Source organism: Podarcis vaucheri (genome assembly GCF_965113315.1).
Source record: "Podarcis vaucheri genome assembly, chromosome: 5".
NCBI lineage: Eukaryota > Metazoa > Chordata > Lepidosauria > Squamata > Lacertidae > Podarcis > Podarcis vaucheri.
Window position 1 is genome coordinate 103934161 of NC_138763.1, and position 13097 is coordinate 103947257.

Below are 13097 nucleotides of genomic sequence, written 5' to 3' on the forward strand. Positions count from 1 at the left end.
GTATAAAGCAACCATGGAAAGGGATTTCTGTCAAATTCATAAAGAACAGTGGATACCACAGCATCTACCTGTAATTCAGCATGATTACTCTTTTTCAGTTCAGTATAAAAGCAGTTCCTGCAATATTGTCTGTCAGAGAAAGTTCCTGAAACATCCCATTTCTCATCTTTCCGTAAATGCATGGCCCAGATTTCAGTCTCCATGTTAGTTTCTTGCTCCCCAGGGACTTTACCTTGTAAGACTAGATCTGCTAATATTTCTGTCACTGAAATGGTTTCTTTAATTGCATTGGCATTGACATTTCCATGGTTCAAGAGAGAAGCGCTCAACACATTGGACAACCCGATAAATATACCATTGCCAAGGATCTCTGCTTCCTTAGAACCGAAGTCTTTGGCCCTGAGCCTTTTGAGAGCTTCAGTGGCCTCTCTTAGTTTTCTGACTGCAAGCAGTTGTGATTCCCTGTTTACTTCAGTAGTTTCATGTGTTACCTGACAAATACTCAAAATCACTTGGTTTATTTTCAGAGCATCAGTTGTAGGTATCCTCGTAGTTATATTAAGAAGGATTTGTCGCAAATCAGTTTTAGAGCCTTGATTGGTTGGCAAAGTCTCTATATTATTTAATACAGAGGCTACCATATATACAAAATAACCTATATTAAAGTAATCTTTAGCTGCAAGCAAAGTTGTCATAGGAGCAGTTGGTCCACTGATTAAACCATGTAGATCATGCTGAACAACACGAGTTGGTTTATTTTTTATTTGCTCATACACAGTTGCTTGTAATATTACCTGAGAAGACGCTCCAAGGGCATCATACACTTGAACATATATGATTAAGGTAGAGTTCTGAGATGGTATACCAACTGGAAGAAAAGAACGAGGAGTTTTAGGCTCATGACCAGCATACACTATTATTCCCAAAACATTATTCTCTACTGAAGATATGGCACTGGTTTTGATTTGATTTGATGATGCTATCACTTTATATGTAAGAGGTCCATTTTTGTCTTCAAATCCACGGCACTGAATGATGAATTTTGTTAGGAATGCCATGCCTATCTTTGGATTGATAACACACTTTCCTATCTGAGGTGGGCCATTCACATAAAAAGAATATTTGTAGATGGCTGACTGTCCTTCCTTTGTGGTGACTTTCAGACTAAATGTAAATGACTGCTCTGCCATGGATACAAATGCATAAGCATTTATATGCAGATATGGATTGGATCTTCCAGTTGTACTTTTTGAAGACCAATCAAAATTTATTTCACTGGACTGTGCTGAGTAAAGTGACCAGTAATAGAGAGATTTGCCACTTCTGCAATTTAGGCATTTGCCAGAAAGACAAAATCTTTCTGTTGGAATTACTGACTCACCACAATTTTCAATACATGTGACATTTAGGATTATGGCAAGAGGAGCTTGCACATGTACTATTTGTTCCGTCTGAGCTATTCTGCTACCATTTTGAACCACCAGGCGAAAATAATACACATTATTTCCTTGAAGTGTTTCAGGTTGCACTCTTTGAACTGGAACAGAGCATGTTATCCATTTTAAATCTACCTGATCTGGATGACATTTCCCGTTTTCACTTAGAGTCATTGATGTGTAGTCTGTTTTTTGTTTGCTGCAATACCACGTAAAGGACAGCCCTTTAGAGGGTTGGACTGCCTCACCATTGTAGTATGAAGATCCATTAAGTATCCACTCATCAGAAAATCCAACTGTCCGGATACTGCCTCCAGCAATGACAGCCACAAAGGTATCTGATCCAATCTTGACAAACAGTGAATCAGATCCTTCCATGCTCTTCCATGTATCCAAAGAGGTTAATTTCATTGTAAAATTAAAGAGATACAAGCCATTATCTAAGACAGGACCAGGTACTTTTAATATGGTGGAATTTCTTCTTCCAATGCTAGGTGGATTAAAAGGTTTTGACCAATCTGGTGTAGTAGTCAGATCTGGAACTTTATAGATGTTCCAAATGACATTTGTTTGATTAGGACCTGGACAAGTGATACGTGTATCAGCAGCCAGAGTAAACTCTGTTCCTTGGGTATAATATACCACACGTTGAGAAGCATCTGGCTTCTGGATACTAATTTCCTTAATAGAACATGGTTCTTGATGGCAAGCAATGCTAAATCTGAGGGCCTTGGAAGCATAAGTGTTGACTGTGGCTTTTAAAATAGCTGGCATAAGTCCATTTCCAATGCATTTCACCTTTGCTACAAAACCAGTGAAGAGGGCAGAGTTGAAAGTTAAGAAAGAATCAGAAATGAATTGCATTGCATTTTTGACATGATTTATGTAGGTGAAAGTATAGTTCTGAACTGGGTACTCTCCTCTAGAATCAAAAAGTTGAAGGTTGAAGGTCCACTCACACTGTAGCAGTGGATGTTGCACGGGAATAAACCACACAATAGAGACCAAACTGTCTTCAGGAGAACTGTTATTAAAAACGTGAACTTCAATATCTTTTTCTCCTAGAGACCTGAACAAAGTCCCTTTCCGGTTCAGATACACATGGATGCTGAACTTGGACAATTGCAGCTGCATGAATTCAACAATGATCAGGTAACAGAGGTTCTGCTCCTCGTAAAAGATATAGTGGGAGCTGTAGCCCTTCCTAGTGGTGGTAGTAGTGCTGTCTTCCTGTGTAGAATAGTACAATCCCAGTGTATGGCTAAAAATGTAGATGCCTCTTCTGGTTTTCTGTGGATTGAGTGTGAGATAAGTTGCAGCTCCAGTGCTTGCTCTGAAAATCAAAGTCTCATTAAAGAAATCAAGTTTTCCCGCCAGTTGTTCAGGCATCTTCTCATTAGTACGAAAATAGACACTGGCCACCACCTTCTCCTTGGAGTGATATGGTATGGGAACAGCACAGAAATTGCTGCGTAGAGCAAAATGGTTGTAATTGTAGAAGTGAGACCACTCTCTTGTATCATGCATGCTTAATAGTTTATAAGCTACTATTCCTTGGCTGAGCTGTAGAAGACTCCAGGAAAGGCTGATTGTCGCATGTGGGTGGCTCAGCAATTTGGAACGTACACTAAAGACATGCAACAGGGCAGGCTCCACATATAATTCTATGCTAAGGCTGATCAGAGGTCGATGCTGAACACTGACTGAAGCGGTATAGAATCCACGATGGGGATAGCATACAGTCAGGTGGTAGCTATAGTACGATGCGCAGACCTGGTACAATTCTGCATTAGGGTAGCCAGCGAATGGAAGTGGTTCACTGTGCTGGTTGCTGGGAATGAGGAGATCTTCTGGACTACCCCCTTGGCTCCTGAAGTGATAGCTCCATGAGGAACTCTTAAGGCGTGCGCACCAACCCAGGTGCACTGGCTGCCATTCAAAAACTGGAAGGGTGCGTGGCCAGAGCAGGAAAAGTCGGACATCTTGCCCGGTAACCTCAATGCTCAGGTTGTGGTGAAAGCACAAGGGTGCAGAGCACAAAGTTGATGTACACTGTACTGTGATCCGACTATAAGCCCATGGTGGATAGGGGCCTTCCCCTGGCAGGCCTTGACCCAGCACCAACTCACCTAGCCAGTTATCTGTACTGTTTACCAGGATGGAATCTCGGTACCAGTGGCAATGAGGAGCGGGTTGCAAGTCTGTCTCTCTCTTTTTAGAATTCACTCCTCGTGCTCTTGAGTAGCACAATTCAATGTATTCATCCCACAGACATGAAACCTGGAGTTCGTTATCTTGACGTTGATAAACACGATTTTCTGGCTTTGAACAAGTGACTAACAATGGTGGTGGAAGGAGATCAAGAGGAGCTGCCACTCGGTATTGCAAGCAACATGAACAGCAGAAGAGGAAGGCATGACATAAAAGGTACCTCATCATTGACAGGAAAAAGAAACCTGACTCAGTAGTAACAGTTATCTCCTAGCAACAGCACAAAAAGAAAGTCTGCATGGATTCTAGAACCTTTCTGCTGTTGCCTTAGGCAACTCATGCCCATTTTCAATATGGCCACAATAGTCCTTGTCTTTTTCTGTGGTTGAATCCCACGCTCCTCTTCATAGTCCTCACATTACCCTGGATTTGTATAAACCTGTGTTATTGCCATGTTGCCCAGATGTATCGATTACAATTTTAATGGAGAATGTTTGGTAGGACTTTAATTTTGAAAAGGCAATGACTGTGATAAGACTGGAGCTTATATTCCATCTAAACAGCATGTATGCTTATCTCTATATCTTATGAATCCCATAAGCACTGGAAATCCCAGATCTTTAATTTTCTCTGTAAATTACCCCATGAGAAATGGGAACATATTAGAACTGCTACCTGTTGGCTTTTGGGTAAAAGATGCCTCTCTTTTCTTTCAAGCCAACTCTTCCTATGGAGTCTTTTTTTTATAAATGATATTTATTAGTTTTTCAACATTTCCAACACAACACTACAAACAAACAAACAAAAAAAGAAAAAGAGAAAAAACAATACAAATACAATACAAAAACGCTATATGGACTAACAAAACAAACAAAAACAAATTAAAAACACCTCAAACATTTTCAATATCTTATATTTCATTCACTTATTTCCAGCGACCTCCTCACACCTCCCTTTTTGTATTCCACTTCTATTAATTGTTTCAGCAATTCTTTTCCATCTTACTCTGTTTTCTGTTCTATAATTATCTTAACACATTCTTGCCATACTTTTCATTTAATTTTCTATTAATCTATTTATACTTAATTCCTTATGACATTTCTACTAAAGCCATGTAATTTCATTCCAACATTTTTCTAACATTCCTTAATTTTACAATATTTTTATAAATAGTCTTTAAACTTTTTCCAATCTTCTTCCACCGACTCTTCTCCCTGGTCTCGGATCTTGCCAATCATTTCCGCCAATTCCATATAGTCCATCAACTTCATCTGCCATTATCCAACACTTCAGTGTTTTCAAAAAGCAACCATTCTCTCAACCAGCAAAAAGCAGATGGTTCACAACGAAGTTTAAAGGTCTGGCAGGGCAGGTCCACCTCCTTCTTTGGCATCCATCAATATCTTAAGTTTTACTCAAGGCTTCCTGCCCTGCCAAACAACTCTAGGAGCATCCCTATGCCACCTTCTGTAACCCTCCATCCCATCCAAAGCTTGCAATGTTTGAAACAAAAGCAACATCCCCAGCAACACAGCAGCCCTCATCCCCACCACAGTAACTCGGCCCAACAGTAACAACTTCTGATTTGTCCATATTTCCAAATCCCCCTTCTCTTCAATCCAACATCCTTCACAGTTATCCTTAAGCAGATTCACATTTTTGGCGGTCATACTAACCTCCAAATACCTCTCTTTCTCAACCATTGTTAGTCCTGTCACCTCCTGAAACTCTGTCAAGCTTTCCTTTTCCAAATCAGATAGGGCTCTGGTCTTCAAATTCATCCGTTCTTCTTTAAATTCAATCATAACGAATGTCAGCTTATGTTCATCAAGTTGTCTTTGTATGGATGGGACTCTCCTCTCCAGTTGTATTACTTTAGATTCAGCAGCAAGGGTTTTTCCCCTGACTTCATCTGCAGTTTGCCGTATCAGAGTAGATTCCAGTGTCAGTTTCTGGGTGATTTCTGAATTGGTATTCACCTTTTGTCCCAAGTTATTTAAACTTTCTACAATTAAATCAATTTCAATATTTGCAACACCCAATTTCACATTTATCGCATCTGTTTTCTTGTGGAGTTGTTCCAGCGAATCGTTTATTTTCAATAATGCAGCCACTAAGGCCTCCTCTGTCAACATCCCGTCTGTTTTTTCCTTTCCGTTTACCATAACACTTAAGTGATTCAAGGTCAATTCCAAAGTCTCACACTTTTTTATCTTGCAGCTGGAAATTCCCCTAGCCCAGCTCCTGTAAAGTAACCAATTTCAAAAGCTTCCACTAGGGGAAAACAGGTTGTATTTGTATCGGTCAATATGTCTTCTTTTAAACACAGTTTCAATAATCCAAAGTTAGTTTCAATTTTCAGTTACTTTCCTCCTTTTTTTGAAAACAACTGGAGACAGTAGAAACAATGTATTCTCTTGATTAGCTACCTGTCAATGAACGTTCTAAACGCTGTCAATGGACGTTCCAAGAAACATCAATCCTGCTAGCAGCCCGTTTACAGGGTCAGAGCGGCGGTATTTTAACTCTCTTAACTCTCTCCTACAGGCATATTCAGTCCACCACTTCCCCCCCTCTTCTCCTGCCTCCAAAAAGGGGGGATTTAGTTCTTTACCGATGGAAATTTAGTCCTTTACAAAAGGCTTTCCAAGACTTTAGCTTGCAGTCTCCTTGCTTCAGTTAATCTACAAAAAAGGGAGGCGGACTTCCTGTATTGAACCTCCCCGTTTCGATGCCAGATTAAACGTTTAAAAATCCAATTCTTCCCAATTCAGCTCTACTCACGGGTAATTACTTTAGAGTCAAATTGTCCACAAGAAAAAGTCAGTGCTCTCCAACAACAGCTATGCGGCTTCGCTCCGTGGAAGAAGCAGACAATTCGAAGCACCGCGCCACTCACCCCACATAGCTCCGGATCACCGAAACCGGGTTTCCCCGCGAGTAGGGGAGGCGCAAAAGGTGCCCACTGAATCCCACGTTCACAGGCTTCTCCCGCCTGTGATTTTTACGGGTCTCCGCCTTCGCCGTGGCGATACAGACCCAAATTCCCACGGGGCAAATTCCTCCCGGTCAGAGGAATTCCACCATTGCCGGAGGCACCAACCCGGAAGTCTTCCTATGGAGTCTTTGGCAGAACCACTGAGTACACAACACATCACACAGAAATTTAGCCTAAATAACTTCTCCTTTTCCCCTTCACCTCCCCCTCCTTCAAGTTGAATTTATGTCATGCACATTAATGATACTATTAGAGGTCACTATTAGAATGAGTAAGTGGTAAAAATGGTGATATTTAAAACATGTATACCTCAGCTTTCCACAGGAATGGAATTCAAAGGCAGTTTACAAAAAAGAACAGCCTACAATGAAATCTCAAAAATAAGGAATTAAAATACAGAACAAATGGCTTACAAATACACTAAAATAAAGAGCTCATATCCTAACTCACCAAAGGCCATTGTAATTTGCCACCTATAAGATAAAAGAAGAGTGTTGGGGATGTAGGGGAGAGGTTAAAGGCATCCTCTCAGTGACCATCTGATGCGTCTGACTGAGGCCTTTGCGCTCTTGTAGTCTGTCTGTCTGTTTTTGTAAACTATATATTGTACAGAGTTACAGTGGTACCTCGGGTTATATACGCTCGGGTTATATACGCTTCCTCCCCCTTTCCGTGTAGCCTGTAGTACCCGTGGTTCAACCCAATTGCAACCTTTGTACGTAAACCTTAAGTTGTTCTCTGTTAACAACCTTAGACAACAGATCAGCAGGAATTTCATTCCCTTCCATGTAGGACACCTGAATAAATCCTTTCTGAATACACTCTCTTGCACGATGTAGCTTAATCTGCAAGTACTTGGTTCTTTGCTTGCAACTCTCTGAGTTCAGCAAAGCCAAACGAGATCTATTGTCTTGATACACTTGTATAGGACATTTCACAGAAACTCTGATGTCCTTAAACAGTTGCATCAACCATTCACAATCCATGAGTGAAAATGACAGAGCATTGAGTTCTGCTTCACAGGAACTTAGGCTCACTGTCGTCTGCTTTTTGCACAACCAGTCAAACAGGCAGTGGTTGTACATGTAGCATACTCCAGAAGTGCTTGTACCATCCATGGTGTCACTTCCAAAACTTGCATCTGCAAAGATTTCAAGACCTCCAGTCTTCTGACTGGTGAACCTCAGCCTGTAGTGCAAAGTCCCTTTCAGATAGCGGGCTGTGCGCTTCAGAGCTTTCCAATCCTGAACAGTAGGATTGTTAGCATGTCTGCTAAGCAGGTTACAGCTTACAGCTATGTCAGGTCTTGAACATCTAGCAATGAAATTCAACTTGCCTAGAATGCATCTGTACAGCGTAGTGTCAGAAAATGCTTCAGCAGTACTATCTACCTGGTAACCTATCACCATCGGAGTGTTTGCTGGGTTTGCATCAACCAAATTTTTTTGACAGAATTACAAGCCTGGTAGATGAAGGGAACGCAGTGGATGTAGCCTACCTTGATTTCAGCAAAGCATTTGACAAGGTGCCCCATGATATTCTTGTAAAGAAGCTGGTAAAATGCGGTCTTGACTATGCTACCACTCAGTGGATTTGTAACTGGCTGACTGACCGAACCCAAAGGGTGCTCATCAATGGTTCCTCTTCATCCTGGAGAAGAGTGACTAGTGGGGTGCCACAGGGTTCTGTCTTGGGCCCGGTCTTATTCAACATCTTTATCAACGACTTGGATGATGGACTCAAGGGCATCCTGATCAAATTTGCAGATGACACCAAACTGGGAGGGGTGGCTAACACCCCAGAGGACAGGATCACACTTCAAAACGACCTTGACAGATTAGAGAACTGGGCAAAAACAAACAAGATGAATTTTAACAGGGAGAAATGTAAAGTATTGCACTTGGGCAAAAAAAATGAGAGGCACAAATACAAGATGGGTGACACCTGGCTTGAGAGCAGTACATGTGAAAAGGATCTAGGAGTCTTGGTTGACCACAAACTTGACATGAGCCAACAGTGTGACGCGGCAGCTAAAAAAGCCAATGCAATTCTGGGCTGCATCAATAGGAGTATAGCATCTAGATCAAGGGAAGTAATAGTGCCACTGTATTCTGCTCTGGTCAGACCACACCTGGAGTACTGTGTCCAGTTCTGGGCACCACAATTCAAGAAGGACACTGACAAACTGGAACGTGTCCAGAAGAGGGCAACCAAAATGGTCAAAGGCCTGGAAACGATGCCTTATGAGGAACGGCTAAGGGAGCTGGGCATGTTTAGCCTGGAGAAGAGGAGGTTAAGGGGTGATATGATAGCCATGTTCAAATATATAAAAGGATGTCACATAGAGGAGGGAGAAAGGTTGTTTTCTACTGCTCCAGAGAAGCGGACACGGAGCAATGGATCCAAACTACAAGAAAGAAGATTCCACCTAAACATTAGGAAGAACTTCCTGACAGTAAGAGCTGTTCGACAGTGGAATTTGCTGCCAAGGAGTGTGGTGGAGTCTCCTACTTTGGAGGTCTTTAAGCAGAGGCTTGACAACCATATGTCAGGAGTGCTCTGATGGTGTTTCCTGCTTGGCAGGGGGTTGGACTCGATGGCCCTTGTGGTCTCTTCCAACTCTATGATTCTATGATTCTATGATTCTATGAAATTCAACCTGGTTAATACATCAGCAATTTTCTGTGTTTGGTGTACCAGAAAATTACCTGCTTGGTCCCTCTCCACCTGCAGAGAAAGATAGTTGGATACCTCACCAAGATCCTTCATGTCAAAGTGCTCCTTCAGCTGAGCTAGGGTGCTTTGGTAAAAAGCCTGATTCTTCCAAAACATCAGAAGATCATCAACAAAACATAAACAATACAGTTTGTTTTGTCCCTCCTCCTTGACAAACACACACGGATCAGCTTTGCCCTGGTGAAAACCTAGAGAAAGCAACGTCTCAGTGAGTTTTGTGTTCCAACACCTGGCACTCTGCTTGAGACCATATAAGGATTTCCGCAGTTTACAGACCATTCCCTTCTGTATCTGCATTCCATCAGGTGGAAGCATAAACAGCTCCTCCCCCCAAAATTCCGTACAAAAAAGCTGTATTAATGTCATGATGGGAAACATGCAGTTTCTCCTCCGCAGCGATCTTGAGCATCAGCTGAATGCTCTCATATTTGACGGTGGGTGAGTAGGTCTCATGGTAATCCTGTCCTGGTACCTGTGAAAAACCTCTGGCAACCAATCTGGCTTTGTGTCTGACAACCTTGCCATTCTGGTCTGTCTTGGCCTTGAAGACCCATTTGCTGCCAACCAGTCTCATTCCTGGGACTACCAGTATCAGCTCCAAGTTTGGTTCTTGTTCAAGGAATCAACTTCAGCCTTCATGGCATTAAGCCAAGGCTCAGCATCTTTAGAGGTTAACTCCTGAACCTCTTTGAAGCTTGAAGGTTCCCACACCTTCTGTGAGCTACTAAGAACAGCAGTTGCTGTCTTAGCAAACTCATCAGCAAATCTCTTTGGAGGTCTGCCTTTGGTCGCCCTTTCAGATCTGCGTACTAGATGCAAGTCTTCTGGACTCATCTCCTCCTTCTTAGGAGAAAAGTGACCAATGGTGAACAGTGGTTCTTCCAGTTCATTGTCAGACGCATCAGATGGTCTGACTGAGGCCTTTGCGCTCTTGTAGTCTGCTGTGTCATCACTGTCACCGACATCAGCAGCAGCGCCGCCCACTGAGCTGGAATCCGAACTCTGATCATCATCATCATCCTCAGTTTCCTCAGCTTCCTCAGCATCATCTGCTTTTTTCGTATCACCTTCATCTTCCTCTGGGTAACTCTGGAAAATTCCCACATTCCCCCCCCCCACTTAGGACTGTACTCAACACTCCTTGTGAACTTAATGGACTTAGAGTCAGTCATCCATACCCTGTATGCACCTTTTTCGTACCCCATGAACAAACCATGTGCCCCACGCTTCCCAAGCTTGTTGCTTTGTGGGGTGTGTACCCACATGTCAGAACCAAAGATTCTCATGTGCTTGACGCACGGTTTCTTACCAAACATCTTCTCATAGGGAGTGCAACCAATAGGTGATGACAATCTGCGATTAAAAGTGTAAACAAAATTCGACAGAGCCTCCCCCCAAAACTTATCAGGGAGATTGGCATCATGCAACAAGGTTTTCAGGCCTTGAAGCAAAGTTGGATTTGCTTGCTCCGCAAGCCCATTCATCCATGGCGATCTAGGCGTTGACAAGTCATGCTGGATTCCCTTCTCAGTCAGGAAAGCTTCAAACTGCTGAGAAGTGAACTCCCCGCCCCGATCAGTAAAAAGACAGCCGATACGTTTACCGTGAACATTCTCCAACCAAGCACAGAATGCCTTGAACCTAGGAAATGCGTCTGATTTCTGCTGGAGGATAAACACATGAATGTACCTGGAAAAAGAATCAATTAGAACCATGAAGTACCTTGCTCCACCCAAAGAGGGCGCAAGTGGACCAACCAGGTCTGCGTGGACTAGCTGGTAGGGTTTGGAAGCCTGCCTGCTAGACTCCTTGCCTTTTGGAGCAACCTTCACCTTGTTCTCTGCACAAGATACACATTTAATGTGAAACTTACAGGGTTTGATGTTCAAACCCTCAACCATCTCTGGCATCTTGGCCAGCACCTGCCAAGATAGGTGACAAAATCTTCTGTGTGCATCATGAATACATCCTGCATGAAGAACTTTGTTAGTTTGTGCAACACAACAAGAATCAACATTAGACACAGCAGCACCTTTGTCATCATAAGTTATACAGAACAAACCATCTATAAACTTTGCATGCAAAATGTCCTCTTTGCCTTTCCTGATGACACAGACGCTTCTCTTGAAGGAAATCTCAAAGCCACGCCCAGTCAGCTGTGGGACACTGAGCAAATTGTTTATAGCACCTGGAACATAAAGTACATCTTTGATGGTAGTGTGCAGACTTGCCAGTCTCACAGTCCCTTCTCCTGCAATCCACAACGTCTTTCTGTCAGCCAGGTGGATCTCACCTTCTTGAGGTTTGAAGGAGATAAAGAGATGCCGGTCTTTTGCTAAATGGCGGCTGGCACCAGAATCAACAACAAATCTGGCCTTGGCCTTTGGAGCAGCTTTTCTGGCAAGCAAAACCTTGTTTTCCACCGGCGTGGGCTTATGCTGCTTGCCCCCCTGCTCCTGGCCATCAGACTTGCCTTTAGCCTTTGGTGAAGCTGTGCCAGCAAACAAAGCCTTGTTTTCCACTGGCGTGGGCTCTTCACCCTCCCTCTGCTTCTGGCCATCTGCGGGCATCTGTCTCTGTTTACTTCTGGCCTTCCGGTATCTGTGAGGATGACCTTGGCTCCCATGAGAAACAGAGCTCTCAGCTGCCGACTCCTTGGCTCCCCCTGGAGGCTGGAATGCTGCCTGGGATGACATCACAGTCAGCTCCCCCTGCAGCTTGCAACCGGTGCCCTCAGCATCCCTGCATACACTCTCATTCTGGGAAACAGCCAGGACCTCCGATGCAGTCAAACTCTGGGCTGGGATGACTGGCAGATGGGCTATCTTCAAAGCATTCCACATCTGACGTGCAGTCGTGTTGCCAGCTAGCGTGGCAATTTCCTCCAGAGAGACGGACAAGACTATTATGTCCATAGCCTTCGAATGTTGGGCCTTCCATCTATCTGTCAGAGGAACTGGAGGGGCTTCACACACAGTATGCCACACTCCAAACTGTCGCAACAAACTCTCACACCACACAGCCCTGGTCTTATAATTGTGGCCATTTAGCTTTGGGCACTCAGCAGCCTCAAAACTTGGAAAAACTCCATTCCAGCTTTTTACTTGAGCCGTGAGTCTATTTCACTTCAGAGACTTCTAATCTCGGCAGCTCATTAATCTTGAGTTCTGCTTGGCTCGAGTCCCAGGCCAATTAAGCCAGCCGGACATCAAAAGCGACTCTGCCACGGCAACGAAAAGCCTCACTTTCCACACTCCACATACCTCTCAGCAGTCCGTCGCAGCCTTACTCTCCTGTAAGTGCCATGAATCTGGGCCCATAACCTGTTATTGGGATACTGCCAGGGAGACAAAGTCCATCATGGCCCCACGTCGCCTCCGGACGTCCATCGATCTCCCATAGACACGCCGTATCAGCAATTAGCGACATGAGCTCCAGAAATAGCTTCCCACATTCTGGAACTGATGCACAATCTTATCAGCAGATAATGCACAGCAAAAGTCGCACTCAGGAGAGCATTATTTACAAGTTTTATTCAGCGTTGATCAGAACAAAGAAAAACATGACTGCCTGCTTCAGTGTCTCCAGACACAGAGAGAAACGAAAGCAACAGAAAACATAAACATCCTGTGAACAGGAAATGCGCAGACTCTGTGACTCACAAAGCCTGCTCCCTTTTAAGGTGGAACGGAAATATCCTAACAGTACAGAGTTAC

General features: G+C 43.4%; 1 protein-coding gene across 1 annotated transcript; it reads right to left on the reverse strand.

The window, feature by feature from the left end:
* Positions 1 to 735: 735 nt before the first annotated feature.
* Positions 736 to 3872, reverse strand: LOC309532958 (uncharacterized protein; the record flags this gene model as incomplete). The annotated part of the gene is made up of 2 exons (XM_082223741.1): positions 736 to 868; positions 1572 to 3872. The coding sequence occupies 2 exons, from the start codon at positions 3870 to 3872 to the stop codon at positions 839 to 841; spliced, it is 2331 nt and encodes a 776-aa protein (XP_082079867.1). The 3' UTR covers positions 736 to 838.
* Positions 3873 to 13097: the final 9225 nt, after the last annotated feature.